This window comes from Pantherophis guttatus, chromosome 2 (assembly GCF_059756535.1).
Source record: "Pantherophis guttatus breed Tessera chromosome 2, ASM5975653v1, whole genome shotgun sequence".
Classification (NCBI taxonomy): Eukaryota; Metazoa; Chordata; class Lepidosauria; order Squamata; family Colubridae; genus Pantherophis; species Pantherophis guttatus.
Window position 1 is genome coordinate 119,562,115 of NC_142064.1, and position 19,582 is coordinate 119,581,696.

The following is a 19,582-nucleotide window of genomic DNA, read 5'->3' on the forward strand; positions in this document are numbered from 1 at the left end:
TTGCCAAAGCTTTCAGGTTTCTGAGCACATGGCTTGAATCTTTTCCTTTGCACCAGGGCTGCCCAGAGCTCCTTCCTGGTGGGGAGATCTTGATTCCTGTGGGAGTGTTACAACCCATTACACTGCGTGCCAAGAACCTTCCACAACCTCAGTCGGGCCAGAAGAATTACGAATGTGTCTTGGGAATCCAAGGTCGCCAACAGCGGGTGCCAGCTGTACGCTTCAACTCCAGCAGTGTACAGTGCCAGAATACCTCGGTGAGAATCACATCTTTTATAGCCCTATTTGTATCCCTCTTACTACTATTCTGCAACCAGGAAGACTCAGAACTTCCTGAAAACAATACAGCGTCTCAGCTTTCTGCAGGTGCTAACAAATCTTCCTTTTGTTTCAACTTGCCTATGAATTACTAATTTTTTAAACTTTCTTGAACATCTGTAGTGTTACTTGGGTATATTAAGGGCAGCCATCAGAATTTGTAAGCTCATCGTAGTGCGTAGTAACACAGTGGTTGCAGTGTTGGATTCAGTTTGAGCCATGGACTTGCTTAGATCTACTAGTTGTTTATGTGTATTAAGGGAATACTGACCTAGATTACAGTTTTTTTTAATGTAAGAATTCATTAAAATATTTGGTACCCTCAGTAGTAAAGTCCTGTATGGTTCCATAAATGAGTTACCACATCACTAGATTAAAATAAGCTGGGTTTTTTTTTAACTGAAGTTCCCTGCTTCCCTGACCCTTGCAACTTTTAGTTTGTTTTCTTTATCTACTCATTTTCTAGCCATATTTTCCAGGATAATGTTCCTTTTGCCTAATTGGAAAAACAGAATGCAGAGAGTTGTCAAATCAGTCTGCAGCTCATGCTTACCTACATAAGTACCTAGCACCATGTTAAACCTTGGTTGAATGCACTATGTGCTGATGCTGAACGTAACTAAATGCAGACTGGAATTAATTACAATCTAACTCAGAGGTCTTCAAACTTGGCAGCTTTAAGACTTGTGGACTTCAACTCCTAGAATTCTCCGGCCAGTATAGCATAGCTGGCTGGAGAATTCTGGGAGTTGAAGTCCACAAGGCTTAAAGCTGCCAAGTTTGAAGACTTCTGGTCTAACTGGATCAAAGAAGAAGCCATTTTTTCACCCCAAATGGGAACCTCTATTTTTGTTGCTTGTCAATGTCTCAGAGCTCTTGTTTGTGGATGAGAAAATGGAACTTTTGCCTTGCTAGCTCTTAAGACCACACAAAGGGCATTGGGAGGTCTGCATGTGGCCTTACTACTTGTACAAAAATACTGTGGGTGATACTAATGCTCTGTATTGTATTCTTGCTTAATGAGACTAAAGCTTCAGTGGCTATACAGATAGACCTCAACTTACGATCACAGCTGGGACCAGAATTTCTGTTGCTAAGCAAGAGTTGTTAAATGAGTCACTCCCTATTTTTAGGAACTTCTTTGCCATGGTTGTTAAGCAAATTACTGTCGTTAATTTAATTATGCAGTCATTAAGCGAATCTGGCTTCCCCTGTTGACTTCGTGGTTGGAAGCCAGCTGGGAAGGTTGCAAATGGCTACCCCATGACCTCAGGACACTGCCCTAAATACATATTGGTTGTCAGGCAACTAAATTTTGGCCAGGTGACTGTGGGGATGCTATGACAGTCATGCAGAAGTGCAAGGACCAATTGTAAGTCACTTTTTTCAGTGCTGTTGTAACTTCACTAAATGAGTGATTGTAAGCTGAGAACTACCTGCAGCTGGATGTTATTTCCAGTAAAAAGCAGAAGCTGTCAAGTTGCCGGAGGAAATGGCACAAAGTACCATTGTGTTGCAGAAGCATCTGGTTCAACTCTATTGGAACAAAATTTTGAATTAGACGTGCCTTCATCATAACCCTTTTTTTCATTCTCACAACTATCTTAGGACAAGATCATAATGGGGCAAGTTAATTGCATTTGTCAATTTGTTGTTAGCAGTGGTAAAAAAAAAAACATTTCGGCATTAAGAAGATTGAAAGGGACAGAAGATTAATAGTACCGCAATAACTGTTGAATTATCCAAATGCTATGTTCTTGTCTTCTCATATCTAGAAGATATTTAGAAATGAAAATTAAATGATAGATGAAATTGAAGTAGACATGAAGCCCTCCAGATTTTATAGTACATGTAATCTCTCATGATTCCCCATCTGAAGGGCTGCATGTTGCCTATTCTTAAATTAAGAGACCTATTAGTAGGAGAATATATATATATATATATATATATATATATATATATATATATATATATATATATATATATATATATATATTTATATATATATTTATATATATATATATTTAAAATGTCTGTCAAGAGAATTTACAGCCTTCCTTTTCTCTCTCATGTAATATTGTGTTTGAGACCAACTAATACAATTGGATGTGGGGGAAAATGGGGAGGGGGGGAGAGAAAAAGTTTTTACCCCTCTCACGTCATGCTAGAATTATGGCCCATCCAATTAAATGGATGGGCATGAGATTTGAGGCATGCTGAAGGACATGCCTCTTTGCCCAGTGTGCTCACTGATGAATTTTATTGCCACAAAATGGTGGTGAAGGCCAATCACTTAGATGGCTTTAAAGCAGATTCAAAAAAGCTTGTGTCTGTGCATTTACCAATGGCCATTAATCATCGTGTTTTCATGGAATTACCCATGTTCAGAGGCTGCATGCTATTGAATATGGGGGCCAGCACAGCCCAAGGTTATTTCTCGTTATCCTTGTAGGCGTCAGGCTGGTCCCTGTGAGATTCGAGTTGCTGGAGTAGCAAAGCCTTGATCTGTTCTTTTTGCATATGATTTCAGATGCTAGAGACAAAAAATGAAAGGGAAGTCTCCTTTTGACCTCCGTATGAATTCCCAGATACATCCCAGTGGTATGGCAACTTTGAATTTTAGGAGTTGTGGTCTTGTACTTCCATAATTCCCTCCCCCCCCCACCCTAATGGCAGAGATCTGATCTGAACAATGATTATTAAAATTAGATTAGCTAGGAGTAAAAAGCCTTGAATCGCCCTGGCCCTGCTCTGTTTTTCATCTTTACTAAAACTGCACTATTGTAATCTGATTCTTCATCAGATTCTTCAGTGAGATTGCCCTCTGCTGTCCAAACCAGTATTACATCCTCTTCTTTTGATTATTAATCTTTCAGATTGTAAATGAGGTTGAAATTATTCAGGTCACAGCCCAAGAGCAACAGGACTAAGAACAGCTCTAAACATTGTTGAGTTTGACATGGTTCTTCTCCATGTTTGTTCCTTCTTCATGGCATCTAGCCTTCTTGTTTTTTCAGCTGCCAAACATCTCTTGCTATCTACAGCCATCACAAGCACCATATCATATCCTGGAATTCAAAACATAGTAGCTACAGGTAGCTTGCGACCTACAACCAGTCATGATGGTCTCGTGGTGCTTTATAGCCCGTAACGCATTTATGGCTGTAAAATGTTGCCCTGCCCACCACTATCACATGAGTGAATTTTGACCACTTGGAAACTGGTTCTATCAGGCATGAAAGATCAGGTCGACACATGAAGGTCTAATTAAACTGATTTATTGCTAATCACGCCTACGCACAATATTTTTTTCAACTATTAACACCTGCTTGGGGTTAGATAAGGGTCAACAGAATTTAAGGGAAGGTGGACTTAGTTTGCTTGTGGCTACTTAGGAATTCTAGGCTGATCCCTCTTTTAACTCCGCCCTCAGGTTCTGCCACTCCTCCTCTTGCAGGTTCACATTTAAAACTGGTTGCCAAGTTCATTTTGATGGTGTGATCTCCATTTGCAGTCTTCTCTGCTGACTTCCCCAGAAACTCAATGGGGAAGTTGGCGGAGAAAGTTGCAAGTGGAGGGGATGTTGGATTTGAGGTCCATTCCCCCAGGGTACCAAGATATTTCCCCTTCCTCCATGTACACTGGTGAAATCCTTCTGCGTAATGGTGGAACAGACTTCAAATCTGGCAAAATCACTACCAAATGCCAGGGTTCCGAGACTTTCAAAACTCAGGCGGTCGCTAGCATTTTCCCATCCAGAGAGGTGGGAGACAATGACGTTCACTAAAATTCTAGCAAATACCAGCATCCTGAGCCTTTTAGAATCCTGGCATTCACTGGCGTTTTAGTGAATGTCATTGTCTCCCACTCCTCTGGATGGGAAAATTAGTGAATGCCAACTTTCTGAGTCTTCCAAAGCAGTGTGTTTGCTAAGCAAGTACTGGAGCCATTAGAGGAATGGACCTCAAATCTGGTGAAAATGCTAGTGCATGTCATTGTTCTCATAATCATTTTCCCCATTGGGACGGAGAGATAGCCCTGATCTCCAGGGTATGGTGAGAGGCCTGGGCCCTCTCTCTACCCCATCATGCCTAGGAGGCCCAGGCCTTCTCCCCAGCACTCTGCTCAAAACCCATATAGTCGATCAACTCACCACAGCCAATTTGCTGTTGCTAACTAGCTGTGGAACAGCTGGCCATGACCACTTCACCACGGAACAACTTATGCAGAAGAAGAGTTACACTAATATCAAACAAATAGTCAGATAGAATCATTAAAGAAAGGATGCCAAGGGAGAGACAAAATAAAATGTGAATGACAAAAATTAAAATAAATTTTAAATTATTTTAAATAATTAAATTGAATTGTCCCACAGTGAGTTATCCCATGCTGAATTCTCCTGTGGCAATATTGGCTATGATGAGTTGGCCATGGCAAATTGGCCATGGCGAGCTGGTTGCGACGAGTCGTCCCATTCTGAATTGAGAGAGCCAGGATTGTGGTTATTAAGTGAAGTGACACATGTGGTGTCTTGCTTAATGACTGCTTCAGTTAACGACTGAGATTCCAGGCCCAATTGTGGTTGTAAGTGGAGGACTACCTGGACTTCTATATTTACCCATATTGTACAGTTGACTGTTGAAGTTTCCTCCTTGGACTTTATTATTGCTTCTGCCTGGATGAAGGAGATTGGATTATACTTGACCCAACAATATTCTTTCAAGTTCGAAGACCACTAATTAAGTAGACTAAGGACTCTACTGTTGAAGGTTCCACTTCTTAAATATTGGCTCTTAACTTAGCCAATAGACCAGTGGCCCCCAACCTTTTGGGCACCAGGGACCGGTTCCATGAAGTTTTTCCACAGATGGGAGGGGGCATAGTTTCGCATGCTGCCTGCATCCCATGGATGAGGCTTCCCTTGTTTGTGCAGCCCGGTTTCTGGCACGCTGAGAGCTGGTGCCAGTCCACGGACCTGGGTTGGGGATCCCTATGATAGACTAAGAGCTTCACTACTCCACTGACATGAACTAAGGGCTCAAAGAAGACGAGAGCAGTGGTTAGTCTGGCTGTCTATCTTATAATTTTGGGTAAAGCCTGAGCATATCTGATAGGCAGCTAATTGAAGAAAGTTAGTCTAAGTTTAGCTGGAAAACTCTTGCTTGTGGTCTCCTCTGGGGTGGTATTCCTATTTTGGAACTTCCTTCCAAGGGAAATATGGTTGAGTCTATAATGCCTACGTTTAGAAGAAAGCTTAAGAGATACTTCACCCAAGCGTTTTCAGGAAGCAACTGCCCCACTACCAGATTGTTTCCAAATCAATTGCTGAGCAACATATGTTTTAATTATTAAATTTTTATTTTATATTATTAAATAAATAAAATAAAATGCTGTTGATTTTATTGTTTTATTGCAAAGTTTTTTGGGTTTTGTTTTTATTGTAAATGGCATTTTATTATTGAGGGGAATATCTGCATACAAATAAAAATTACTATTAATACAACTTGCAGCTGCTGTACTACTAACAACAACAATAAGGATAATACCGGTAATAATAGAAGAGTTATTGAATATAGAATAGAAGATTAATTCACCATCAGTCAATTGTAAAATGCAGCTTTACTCGGAACATTTTACATTCTGCAACAATACCTCTGCCACCATCTGCCTATCCTGGTTCTTGAGAAAGACTCAATAGGTGGATAAGTATCCCAAATTCAGTCTGAACATGGCTGATTGTGCAACGAACCTCTATAATAGAAGAATTATTTTAGTTCCCTATTCAACTCCTCTGTTTTGCGTGTCGCTGTTACTTGGCAGACTGGACTGAAAACATTTTCTACTGGTGTAATGATTTATTCCTGTGATTTGATGGAGGTGGTCTTAGGGTTGAGCCATGCTTACCGGATTGACTTTGGGCTTCAAGAGTTCTGTTAGGAATATTGAAGCTAAATTCTGACAAGGCAGGCAGTAATCCTGGACCAGCCATTTGATGTAGTTGCTCATAGATGTCTTTAGCTGCTGATTAGAGCTGGCCAGTTGCTTGGTAAAACTACAGAACTTTTGAGTGAGGAGAAGCGACAAGGCTACCAACTAGAACAGAAAGCAACAAAAAATGATCCTAGATCTGATGAAATACAGAACAGAGCTCCTGTTGACAGTGATGGCAGCAAACAAAAATGATTTTTCTGCCGCCATTGCTTTTATGCAGAGCCATCCAGGGAGCAATTTTGAAGAGTGGGAAATCTGCTGCATGTAGGTCTCTTGGGTAATTTTAATGAACCAGTGAAATTTTTCTGCCAAGCATTTTTCCAATAAAACAATCATTTTCATCTGCACCGACTTAGATGCCATTTTGGATACTGTACAAATACCAAACATTGGGCTTTTAGATTTTAACCTTTAGCAAAAATGCGACGATGCATCTTAATATTGGACCATTTACAGAATAATTTTGAATGCATCTGTGGAAGAGAACGGTTTCCTTCCGTCCCTTTTGATTATTCTCCCATTGAATTGCTTCTTGAGGTTTGGCATTTTCTCTGGGTGACTTCTGTTTCTCCTAATTTCAGTATTTGGCAAATAACTACCTCACTTCTGCACATTTTATTATTATGAGGTTAGACACTCATTTTTCTGTGGGCTTTTACACACTTCTTCACAGTGACTCATACTTTTCTGATGTAACTGCTGATAAAGCATCTTCCGTCTGAGGAATGGCAATCAAACCAAGAGAGCTTACATGTCATGCATTTGAAGTTACATTTTGATCTCCGTGGTGCTTTACAGTAAAGGCAACGTGGACTGATCTACTCCCGGTTGGGAATATTCCGGGGAATATGAATGGGGGATGAAGGCTGAAAAGATGGTGCCTGAATATGATTTTGTAAACTTCCCCTTAATTGCAAGAGGAAGATAAATGTCTTTTTTCTTTCCTTTTCTCAATAGCTCTCTTTAACAAGTATATTATAGTAATTGTGTCACTCTTTTTTTTTGTAGTGTGAAATTCTTGTACCACGATGTAGTTTGGCTCATTTGTTTAAGCTGCTCTCCCAATAAGCACTTTATTGTGGTTCACTTGTTCTTGACGTATGAAACTGAACGTTTGGTAAAATGAATCCTGCAGTATCTAATCACCAGGAATGTGGTACTTCATTTTGCTTTACTTAATGATTCTGTAGTCTGGGATAATGCGTTCTGACATTTTGAGGATCGTACTTGGAAACCAAACCTTTTTCTTGCATTCCCATCTCTTTAAGTGCTTAGTGAATATTTCTGCACATTTATTTATTAATTGGTATTAGAATACTGATGGGATGTAGGATTCTGTTTGCCTTAAATAAAGATTGAAAGCTTTCCTTTTGCACTAGATAGACATAAATATTAGAGATTTGTTGCTGGCACTCGTTCTGTTTACTTTTAACATGCATTAATAATGTGAAAGAGGATAGATGGACTCTGAAGGGGTTCAGATGTTTTGGAGGCAATGCAGCATAATTCCAAATGACCAGGCATAAACAAACCGAGAGAGGTACATAAATAAAAAGTCAAAATCGGTTGATCAAGGAGCAAAATGTCTGACAGTACTGTGTATTAATATACATGCAAAGTACTGAGAAGGAGGCATCTCTTTTATATATCTGGAATCCTGATCAGCAATGACCGTAGTTTTATATGATAAGTGGTTTGAAAGAAGCCTTTCCCCATCCAGGTCCAGGACACAATGTGTTTTTATCCTTAATATTCATTTAAAGATCCCTGTGTTGGCTGCATTATTGATTTTCAATTAGAGGAAGAAGATAGCAGAAGTATAATATAGATCATATTCAGCAAAATATCAATTGTATATGGAGCACCCGTCAAAAATGCAGGAGAATATTGGAGAATGTTGGGAAATGATTAGAATAATAATTATGCATCCTGTACTGTGGAACAACTATATCTTTTTAATCTGGACTGTCCAGATGTGACACTGATACAGGGGTGGGTTCTACTTACCTTTACTACCAGTTCGCAACAGGGCCATGCGTGCATGCTCTTCTGCGCATGCGCAGAACCATTCTGATGACATCAGGGTCAGTGGGCGGAGCCTCCCTCCGGTTTTACTACCGGTTCTATAGAACCGGTGCAAACTGGGGGCAACCCACCACTGCACTGATAGAATATACATAGTGAGTACCAGGTTAAGGAAGGTTAGTTTATAACAAGGGAAATATCTGTTCTACATAAGTGAGGGTTATTTTTTTCCTCAGTTGAATTCTATAATCATTTTGAAATAGTCCAAAGGGGTGAAGAAACCAGGCTGAAATCATTTTTTATTTTGGCTGCTAGAACTTGCTGAATATTTTCTAGACATAGATGCTCGATTCCAAAAGTTTTCAGCCGTCCATTAGTAAATGTGTTGTTTGTAGTGCTAACTACCCATCATAGAAATATGTATTTGATCAGGAAAAGCCATACATTTCTCCATTTATTCCTTTTGTGTTATTTCAGTCGAGCTTTTAATTAGGCTACAAACCTGAGAGTATTCTTCTTTTTAAGCCACAGTTTGTAAGCTATGTTCATTAGGACTCAATGAGGGTAAAAGACTGCTTTTACTTTTCTTCTGCTTTCATCCCATCTATTAATAGCACCGAGAAGGACCGTCTATACACAACCTAGCCATGTGTGCAATATACAGTATGTGTATATAATAAATGTGACAGAAACTCCACTATTTCTCTTAGCAACTGTGGGGTTTGTCTCTGCAGAGGCCTCCTAACAGGCTAAGAATGCAGGAAGCACCAGGAATAAAGAAATCGAATACGTAGTGATAAAGAAGTTCATCATGATGAAGCAATTTGCTTACTCCCCAATTTAATCAATTACCAAACACTGTAGCTCTTTCTCATCTATGATCCAGACAAAGAGCAGATCACAACTTGGCTGACTCAGTTCAGGGCCCTGCAGATGGCTGTTAGGTGAAGGGTTACTTAAATGTTTGTTCAGCTCTCAGGAAGTCTGTTTTTATCCTTTCCTTGCTGTTTCCCCAATAGGGAAACCCAATTACTGGGTTCCCTGTAATTACAGATCAGCATTTTAACTTTTCATCTTCAATAATTTGTTACCCATCTATTTCTTCTTTAGTATTGGTACGATGGTGAGGAGTTGGGTGAACTCCCTCTGGACTTTGATGTCATTTGGGATGGAGATTTTGCCATTGACAAGCCACCAGGATTCAAAGGTACCAGCTCTGGGTATCAAATGTGTGTAGGTTTTAAGGACACACAATTCCTCTTAGTCTATCACTGTAAAACCGGTACGAATCGATTTTGGTTTACTAGTTCCCTGGAATTTTTTTTTTATTATTATAAGTAGCCTAATTAAATAATACCAGGGATTTAATGTGTCAGAACAATTATGCAGGTCGAGAATGTTCTGCTAATTAAAGCAAAGACTAAGGTTACTTCCATGTCTCATTGTTTCTGTGGCCTAATCTCTCTAAACAAGCCTGAAACAGACCTGCCTATCTTCTTTTCCCTTGTTGATCTTGCAATACCAAAAACACAGTAAGCCCATTAGTGCTGTGCAGTTGACCAATAGGAATCTGCAAAAAAAAACCACTCTCTGCAATTGTTGCCTTATGAAAACAACTGGAACAACAGGAAAAAAAACATCTTTTCTACCACACAAAAATAAACGAAAAAAATTGCTAGTATATCCCTTCCCTGTTTCTCCCTCCCCCCCACCCATTCTCATACACACATTTTCAGTATATGCTTTTTGTGTTGGTTGTTTGGGGGGGGGGAAATGAACAGTTGTAACAGGATGAACTGCTTAGCTACCAAGCCATCATTCATCCTAGATTAAAAATGCTATGCTGAGCAATGAAGGTGGCACGATAACAGGTCATCAATTCTGCAGCCAGGCACTTTTCTTAATATAGTAAAGGTGGCAGCTGAAGTGAAGGAGAGAGGAGGTTACAAGTTCAAAACAAAAATGCATACTTTTTAAACTACAGGAATTACTGTAATATGTCTAGTTTGCTGTTCCCTCCATTTCCTTTTGGGGGAAGTAACCAAAATTCCACCTCTCTCAGGGAAAGAAAAAAATAATAATTCCAGCAGCTGCTTAGTGTTTGGCAAGCAGCTTGCTTCCTGCCAAAGAGAAAGTAGAAATAAAACTCTTTGTCAATTTCAACCTGCTAAATCAAGTCAGCATTCTGCTAAAAGGATTAGCTTGTGGCTGATGCCCATGGCGGAGAGATGATGCAAGCATTTTCTGCAGTAGGGAAAAGGGACTGTTCACAGGTTCTGCACAGTTTTATTGACACACACAAAAATAGAGATCTAGAGTAGCTTTCTGTCCTCACATAGAAATATCTTAAACCTTCCCCTCTCCCAGCAAATCCAGCCACTTCAGTTTCTATGATGCTCTTCAAAATGGGTCACTTCATTCTCCTGCACCAGTTCATTCTGCTATAGTGAATACCAGCCTGGATGCATTCAAAACACAAGTTAACATGAAAACTGAATATGTGAATAGTCACTTTGTTATCTTACAAGTTATCTCAGCACCATCTTCAATAGGATCAGTATAGTTATGATTATAGGTTAATTATCAGATAGCAGCTGGTGCCAAGCAATCTTTTTTTTTTTTTTTGCTTTAATTTATATGCCGCCCTTCTCCAGAGACTCAGGGCGGCTTACAATGCGTTAAGCAATAGCCTTCATACTTTTGTATATTTATACAAAGTCAGCTTATTGCCCCCACAATCTGGGTCCTCATTTCACCTACCTTTGAAAGGATGGAAGGCTGAGTCAACCTTGAGCCTGGTGAGATTTGAACTTGCAGTAATTGCAAGCAGCAGTTGTTAATAACAGTGCTTTAGTCCACTGTACTACAGGCTCTTACTCTTAATCTGCAGATTCTTTATTATTTTATCTCTATTTTTTTCTCCCATTTTCCTTAGCTCTCTTGTATAAGTGTTCGGCCCAGCGTTCTAGCTGTGGATTGTGCCTCAAATCAGATCCACGTTATGAGTGTGGTTGGTGTGTACCTGAACGCCGTTGCCTTTTGCGTCCTCACTGTCCAGCTTCCAGGCAAAATTGGGTGCCACCTGGTCGACGTGGGGCTCGTTGTACTCACCCTCGTATTACACAGGTAAGAAGCCTATCAGTAAATCTTCACATATGTTCTTTAGCAATTATATAACCCAATTTTTCTCAGCCTGTATCATCCCTCAGCAAACATGGTTGTGGTACATGTTGAATGGTGAATGATGGGATTTGTAATCCAGCACATCTAGCAAATTACAGAATGAGGAACACGGGCTTTCCACATCCTTCAGTTAAAAATTAGGATGGTTCATAACTGATTAAAATGATAGAACCATGAATAACACCGTGGTCCTTTCCCCCGACACCAGGCAAAGAACCCACCTAACTTTAAAAAAATCAGTAAAAGATGCAACTGTTTCTTTGAAACTTTCTTTGAATTGGCAGCCTTGCCTTTATATTCTGAAATGTTATAAAGACATGAAATGTAATGAGGAGAACCTATAAAAATATGGAAATGTGAGAGACCATCCCACTTTGCCATCACTTCTGTTCACCCAATGTCCTGTTTGCACTGGCATCTACTACCATTTTGTGGTATATTTAAAGCTTACACATCTTGGGTGTAGTCTTTCAGTGGTTGGGAGGCTAATATAAGTCCAGTTCCACTCTGATTATGTATCTGATGAGCATGGAAATTGATTGTATCAGCCACTTCCTAATTTGGATGATTTCTTTAGGGATGCTTTCAGTATGATTTTTATGAATGTTAGAATCTTCTCTTGTATCCCGGATGGATGGATGGATGGATGGATGGAAGGGAGGGAGGGAGGAGATGGGGAAAGAATAAAGGAATAAAGGAAGGAAGGAAGGAAGGAAGGAAGGAAGGAAGGAAGGAGAGAGAGAGAGAGAGAGAGAGAGAAAGAAAGAAAGAGAAAGAAAGAAAGAAAGAAAGAGGAGGGAGGGAAGGAAGGAATAAAGGAAGGAAAGAAAAAGGAAAACAAAGAAAGGAAGGAAGGAAAGAAAGAAAGAAAGAAAGAAAGAAAGAAAGAAAGAAAGAAAGAAAGAAAGAAAGAATTTTCCAAGACTTTTCTTTATGAACTCCTTACTTCCCACAGCGAATGCTTTTTCCTTCTCTCCCTGTTTCATCTCCTTCTTTCTGCAGGTATTGCCACTGACTGGTCCCAAGGAAGGTGGGACTCGGGTGACAGTTTGGGGTGAAAACCTAGGGCTTCATTTCTATGAGGTCGGTGTACGGGTAGCAGGTGTCCGGTGTAGCTCTCTCCCTGCAGAATACATCAGTGCTGAGAGGTAGGTGAACATTGGGCGAGGGAAAAAAGTGGGTAGAGTAAAACCTGGGATCAGTCTAAGAACAGAACAAGGGAATCCAGAGAGGAACCGAAAGATTAGAAAAAGGCTGTGTCATCTCTTGGTAGGGTCTGATTTGCTACTCCTGTACAGTCTATCAGCCCTGGTGGAATAGGGAGTGCTTTCTTCATATGGATGGAACCTGACTTTATTTGTAATAATAACACTAGTTATTATGTGAAAAATCTCATCCTTCCCATTTCCTCTTTCACTTTTTTCACTTGATTCTGCCAAAGAGTGCTTTCTATGTAGACTGCAAAAATCTACTCCTGGATGTTATATTTCAGCTTCTTCACTATAGCTGAGGCTGAAGTCTGTTAGCAAAGTCTGTTGCTTTGTTCCTGGACATGATGTAGCGCCTTTTGGCTAACATTTCATAAGAACCTGTTGCAGCAACTACCACAAAATAGACTGAGAAATATTGGAGTATTGAACCTACCAGTAATAGATGGCATTTAGTGGTTCTAGTACTTCAATTTGTGTACAACACTTTATAGATGTTATCTTAAGGCCAAACAGTCTTGCGTGTATAATTTCCTTGAGCTTTTTTTTATTTTTCCCCAAACAAGATTTGGCTTGGAGGAATCAAATTTGAAGTTAAGTGCTGGATGGAGAACCTTAATATGTTCTTTGCCCTTAACTTTTCTCTTCAAAATTCCCCTCCCCCCCAACCCTCTCACAGTTTTGCTCCTGCTTTTTACATTTGAAAACCAGCATGCAAAACGTCAGGGTGTGTTAAGCACATCTATGCGTAATACCTTTTTTGGTCCTCAATGAGCCTTATAAATAGCACTGGGAAAGGCAGGTTGGTTTTATTACCTTAAATGATGTGGGAAGAGGCTGCTGGACCTGCCCAACCATGCAATATGATCAAACCTATCTAAAACAGGAATGATCGTGATGAATAGATGGTAGGAATTGGTTCACTGTACCAACGCATTGTCCTTTGGCAGAGTGAGGAAACCATTTGTGTTCTGCTTTACCTAGTTAGAGCATGCAGGCTGGAGCCATGAGAAGGATAATTGAGACAGTGCCTGTGATGTGAATACCCCACCTTTGCTCTTTTCTTCTTAATGTGTGCTTTGGCTTAATAAGGAAGGATATAATTCTTTGAGCCACAAATTGTGGCTTCTTTTAGCTCGCCAACGAGCTCATTGCTGAGATGAGGTTAGGATTGGAGACTTGCCTGTCTTGCATTCTTACTCATTCTGCCTTGCACTCACCTGTTCCTCTTCAGTTTATCTGCAGCATCTTTGAAAGGACCTGATTTAATTCCTTGATTTTCTTTTCCCTTTGTCACATATTCGGTCTCAGAGTTTGTTTGAGGAGTCAGTCCTTGAAATGCAAGAGGTACTATTTCCCCCTCTTGCCACCCAGAGAGGGAAGATGCAGAGAGGGAAGAAGAAGACATGCACACACAGAGTGTTAAAATGACTGATTTATGGCATTTGAGGGAATTTGACTTAATAGAAAAAAGAACATTTGTCTCATACTTCCATTTACAACCTTCATTTTGAAAAACAAAATAAACCAACTTCTTTGCTATCATAGTCTGGCATGCTAGGAAACACAAGTGGAATTATGAGGGGCTGTTCATGTTTTGTCTGCCTTGGATTGTCCCTGGTTGCTTTACACATGTGTACTTTGCCTTCTTTCCCAAGTCTGGCTTCCCACCCCGTAGGATCTGCTGTTTGGAGGGACTGTCTCCTGCAACCTAAATCTCATAGCCTAAACTCCTGGGAATATTCAATTCCCTCTGTGCAAAAGCATAAGAGGCGGGGTGCCATTCCATCCACCCTCTCTCACAGGCAGGCCTTTGGGGTCTCCTCTTTTGTGCCAACCTCTGAGAGAGTTGAGTGAGGAGCATAGTAACTCTAGCAGAAAGTATTCCTGGCATCCTCTTTCTGGGCCATTGATGCCAAAGGGTATACTAGACACTTCTGGTAATGCTAACAGTGCTAACTGTTCCTGAATCCCCCACGACATTAAGAGAGAATTCCTAGGGCCGGTAACAGACTTACAAAAGCTACTCTGGGGTAAATCAGGACTTCTGTATGTCCAGCCTGCTCAAGAGAGTTTCCCATTCTGAAAGAAGGGATGGTGGATAGAGAAGGGCTTATGGAAAAGGTGGGCTGGGTGCATTGGCCTTGGCTCTTCTGACAGATCTCACCCCTTCCCCTTAGGCTGGTGTGTGAACTTGAGCCCTCACTTTTGCCAGATCCTCCCCCAGGTCCCGTGGAGCTCTGCGTAGGGGACTGCAGTGCAGACTACCGGACCCAGTCGGATACTCCTTTCACCTTTGTGGTAAGCAGTTTTATAGGCTAGAGTCATTATTACTTGGATAGTCCTAGATGGTTTATAATGCAAGCGACATTTCCCAGAGAGTGGTAGGGTGGGTTTTGCCCAGGAGGTAGGTTGATTTTCTTGGGGAACGAGAAATTTTTTGAAATGTATATCTTAGCAGGCAATTCATTACTGATTTTTGTCCCCTGTAGACCCCCAGCTTTTTTGGGGTCGATCCAGAACGAGGTCCTACCTCAGGTGGGACAAAAATCAGCCTCCTTGGAAACCACCTCGATGCTGGGAGCAATGTCACAGTTGCAATTCGAGGAGCACCGTGTCGCCTAATCAGGTATTATTCACTTTTCAATTGAAGGATTGAATCTTTTTGATCAAACTGGAAAAACACAAAAGATTGCAGTGATTGGGTTTAGCATTGTGCTGAGCATTTTTGGTTTAATGTACTGTATGAAATCTAGACACAGATTATGGTTTATTTGCAGATTATGGTTTATGGGCAGCTATATTGTATGAATTATGGCACTATGGTTTATTCAACAAGTCATAATTTAGCAGACAGTATGACCCAATGGTATTGTTACCAGCACTGGTCAATCAGGTGCTTTAATTTTAATCATAAAGCCATACTAGCGAAGGCAGTGGTGGGATTCAGCCAGTTCACACCACTTCGGGAGAACCGGTTGTTAACTTTCTGAGCAGTTTGATGAACTGGTTGTTGGAAGAAATCATTAGGGCAGAGAACCAGTTGTTAAATTATTTGAATCCCACCATTGAGCGAAGGAAACGGCTCAATGTGTCAAGAAAACACAATAGGAAGATTGTGTTCCTATTCTTGTTCCTATTCTTGTGTTCTACACTGATTCTTAGACCATTTGCTCTCCAAGGAGACCAATGTCTATGAACATTAAGACATTTGGGCCACTTAATGTTCATAGACATTGGGCCACTTAATGTTCATAGACCAGTGATTGCTAACCTTTTTGCTGTTGCGTGCCAAAAGCGGGGGAGAGTACGGGGGTGGTGGTCATGCGCACGTGTGCCCACATCCATAATTCAATGTGTCCTGCCCCCCCCACGCACATGCACACGTGACCCACCTGTGCTCCTCCCGCTTTTGGCATGTGATGGCATGGTGGGCCCGGTAGGCCTGTTTTTCACCGTCCCCAGGCAACAGAGGCTTTCTAGGAGCCTGGAGAGGGTGAAAGGGTCCTTCCCCACCCCCCGAAGGCCCTCTGGAGGCCTAAATGGCCCATTCCCAACATCTGGTGGGCCTGAAAATCAGCTGGCCGGCGTGCACATGCCGCTGGAGCTCAGCTAGGGCAACGCTCGCGTGCTCACCGATATGGCTCTATGTGTCACCTGTGGCATAGGTTTGCCATCACGGTCATAGACATTGGTCTCCTTAGAGAGCAAATGCTTAGCGCATTGTAAGCCGCCCTGAGTCTCCGGAGAAGGGCGGCATATAAATCAAATTTTTTAAAAAAATGGTCTAAGAATCAGTGTAGAATTGTAGGAAAAGTGTTAAATTGGGAAGGCGCAGATACAGGCCCTGCTCAGCCTTAGAGCTCTGATTAGGTATTATCTAAATGGGAGGGAAAATAGAGATCATATGGTGTGAAATGGGGAGTAGTGGCAGTGGAGCCTGTGTACTGTTGGAAAAAGTGCAAGATTGAGGGAGACCCATTTTACAGTTTTATTATGAGGTTGAGGCAATTATTAGGAGTCATGCCTTTAATGCTCTCTTCTTCCTTGCTCTCCCAAGGCGTAGTGCAGGGGAGATTGTCTGCCTGTCTCCCCCCTCAGCATTAGGCCCAGGTCCTGCCAACCTCAGTCTTCGCATTGATCGTGCCAACATCAGCACAAATGGGACAGTCTTCTTCCGCTATAGTCCCGACCCAGTGGTCACAGCTGTAGAGCCTACTTGGAGTATTGCAAAGTAAGTGTTAAGCCTCTGATTGTCCTATGTGGTATCGATAGGAGAATGTTAGCATTCTGGGAGCTTCTGTTATTTCTGCTCTGAATAAATCAGATTCCCCTTTAATCAGGAGTTTTGCGACAGCATCCAGAGCGCATAGCAGACTAGCTGATCTTGGAAAGAGCTAAGCAGGGTCAGACTTGTAGAGAGGGCCACTGAGAAATCCCCGGTTGCAGGCTAGACTGGAAAGACCAAATTATCACAGAAAAAGACATTAGCAACCGAGTTCTATATTGCTGGAACAAAATGAGCATAGTCACATACCGTATTTTCCAGCGTATAAGACGATTTTTTAACACATGAAAATCTTCTCAAAAGTCGGGGGTCGTCTTATACGCCGGGTGTCGTTCTCCTGTAACCAGGCACACCAGCCCGAAAGGCTCTGACGAGCCTTAAATGGCTCTGGCGATCCAAGCTCTGACGATCCCAGCTTTGCCTGCTAATCAGGCAACTCAGCTGGGATCGCCAGAGCCATGGAGAAGGAAAAAAGTTTTCCCCCTCCAGCTTGCTTACCTTAGCTGCTAGTCGCAACACTTGCCTTGCTTCGCTTGCCTGAATCCATTCCATCAGCAAGCCACTCCCTGCCTGCAATCAAGCAGGCAGGGAGTTGTGGACTTCAACTCCCAGAATTCCTCAGCCAGGAAAACAAAGCTGGCTGAGGAATTCTGGGAGTTGAAGTCTACAAGTCTTAAAGTTGCCAAGGTTGGAGACCCCTGTTCTATTGGGTAAGTTTTTTTCCCCCTTTGGGAGCTTTAAAAAAATAGTTAATTGGGGGTTTTTTTTAGTTGTTCTTTTTTAGACCTAGCCATTTAAAGTTTAGGAAGTTTTAAATTTAGTTTTCATATAAAAATAAAAATAAAATAAAATAATATTTGTGCAGTTTTCTGAGATTTAGTGTGTTTCTGTAGTGTTTCACTCTAACTACACAAACACAAAAAATCTCACAAAGCTGTATGTAGAATTTTGTGTGTGTAAAGTGTGAAAGTTGGTTTTTGGGGCTTTTTGTGGCTGTGTGAGGTTCCTGCTTGTTTCAGGGGCCATTTTGGGTCTAGCACAGCTGCTTTTACATTGTGGGTGAGCCAGTTGATGTTTTTTAATTTTTATTTGGTGTGCGTTGGAAGAGGGGTAGTCTTATACGGCGAGTATAGCCCAAACCCTATATTTTGACAGGAAAATTCGGGGGTCGTCTTATATGCCCAGTCGTCTTATATGCCGGAAAATACGGTAACTACCAGGAATCACATTTGATCTGAAGGAGTCCTTTGGGTTTGGTTCTTTTTTAAAGAAACTGGATAATTTCTTGTATCTCCTTACACTTCAGGGCTGTTGGAAGGACCCAGATCTCCTCCCTGCTCTTGAAGATAGATTTCTCCTAGAAAAATGACTCATGGTTGTTGTTTTTTGCCACTGATCTCCTGCTTCATTTACTCATTTAGGGTGATGTGGAAAACATTATACATTCAATTATATCTTCCGGTTTCTTTCACTGGAGTAAATGTTTCACGTTCATGGTGATACAGATGGATACTCATATCCACACATATATTATTTGTGTACATACGCACAGAGACACACAGACATGCACACACACAATATATATGCACACAGGTATCTTATTCCAAATGCAAGGAATGGTATTACCAATGCATAAAAAGATACCCCAGTATTATAGATGCATAATGCAACTTACAGAAGCTGGAAAAAATAATACTTGGCAATTGTAAGGTCATCTATTGACTTGAAAAATATGAACATTTTTGTATTTTATGTAATAGGGATGCAGGATAGACAGGCCCATGTGTGCAGGGGCATTTGTAATTGACTTGTGGAATGTAACATTGTTATTTTCCCGCATCACCTAAAATCTGAACTTTCAAAGACAGTCGTATTCTGGAGAAAATTGAATTATGAAGTGAAGGAAGCAGGACAAATGTTGAAGAGCCTTTCTTCCTGTTCAGTTTATTGGATGCAAATTTCTTTTACTCATTTGTTTTGGATTGTATTTATGCGCTGGTAAGTATAGTTTGAATTCTCGATCTGAATGCCTCCCAGGTATTGTGGTTATAGAAGTACCCCTGGTGTGATGGCATCATGAAAATGCAGACTAGCCAGCCCTGTGTGTTCTGGAAATGCTAAGTTTCTCTTCTCTGACTATGTTTCCCTGTAGTGTTTGCAGACCAAAACCTTGATTTCTTTTCTGCCCATCTTTTTACAGTGGTAGCACAAGCCTCACAGTGAGTGGGACCCACCTCTTAACAATTCAGGAACCACGGGTTCGGGCTGCTTATGGCGGGATAGAAACCATCAATGTGAGTCTTCTATGGCAGATGAAAACCTACTGGAATCAGAGTTTAGATCTTTGCATAAGGAACAAAGAGAGAACAAGAGAGGGTGTTTCCAGGGATACTGTAGATTAATTTGTTTTTGGGGTGGGGTGGAGTTGCAGAGTTCATATTTATTACAATATTCCAAGATTCAGTGTGACATCAGACCATTTTGCAGTACTGGGCAATTTGCACTCTTGTGTTTCTGTACAACCCACTGCAGTTAAAATCAAAATTAACTTAAGGAATCGCTGAGTAGA

At 41.1% G+C, this 19,582-nt stretch overlaps 1 protein-coding gene across 5 annotated transcripts in view; it reads left to right on the forward strand.

Annotated features, from left to right (window-relative positions):
- Window positions 1–19,582, forward strand: part of PLXNA3 (plexin A3) — a 74,684-nt gene that overhangs the window by 33,098 nt on the left and 22,004 nt on the right. For all 5 annotated transcript variants that reach the window (XM_034434155.3, XM_087888628.1, XM_087888629.1 and 2 more), the window contains 8 exons: window positions 57–257; window positions 9,445–9,541; window positions 11,270–11,460; window positions 12,520–12,665; window positions 14,906–15,026; window positions 15,218–15,354; window positions 16,786–16,959; window positions 19,214–19,307. In XM_034434155.3, the coding sequence (XP_034290046.2) occupies window positions 57–257; window positions 9,445–9,541; window positions 11,270–11,460; window positions 12,520–12,665; window positions 14,906–15,026; window positions 15,218–15,354; window positions 16,786–16,959; window positions 19,214–19,307 (1,161 nt within the window). The remainder of the gene's footprint in view (window positions 1–56; window positions 258–9,444; window positions 9,542–11,269; window positions 11,461–12,519; window positions 12,666–14,905; window positions 15,027–15,217; window positions 15,355–16,785; window positions 16,960–19,213; window positions 19,308–19,582) is intronic.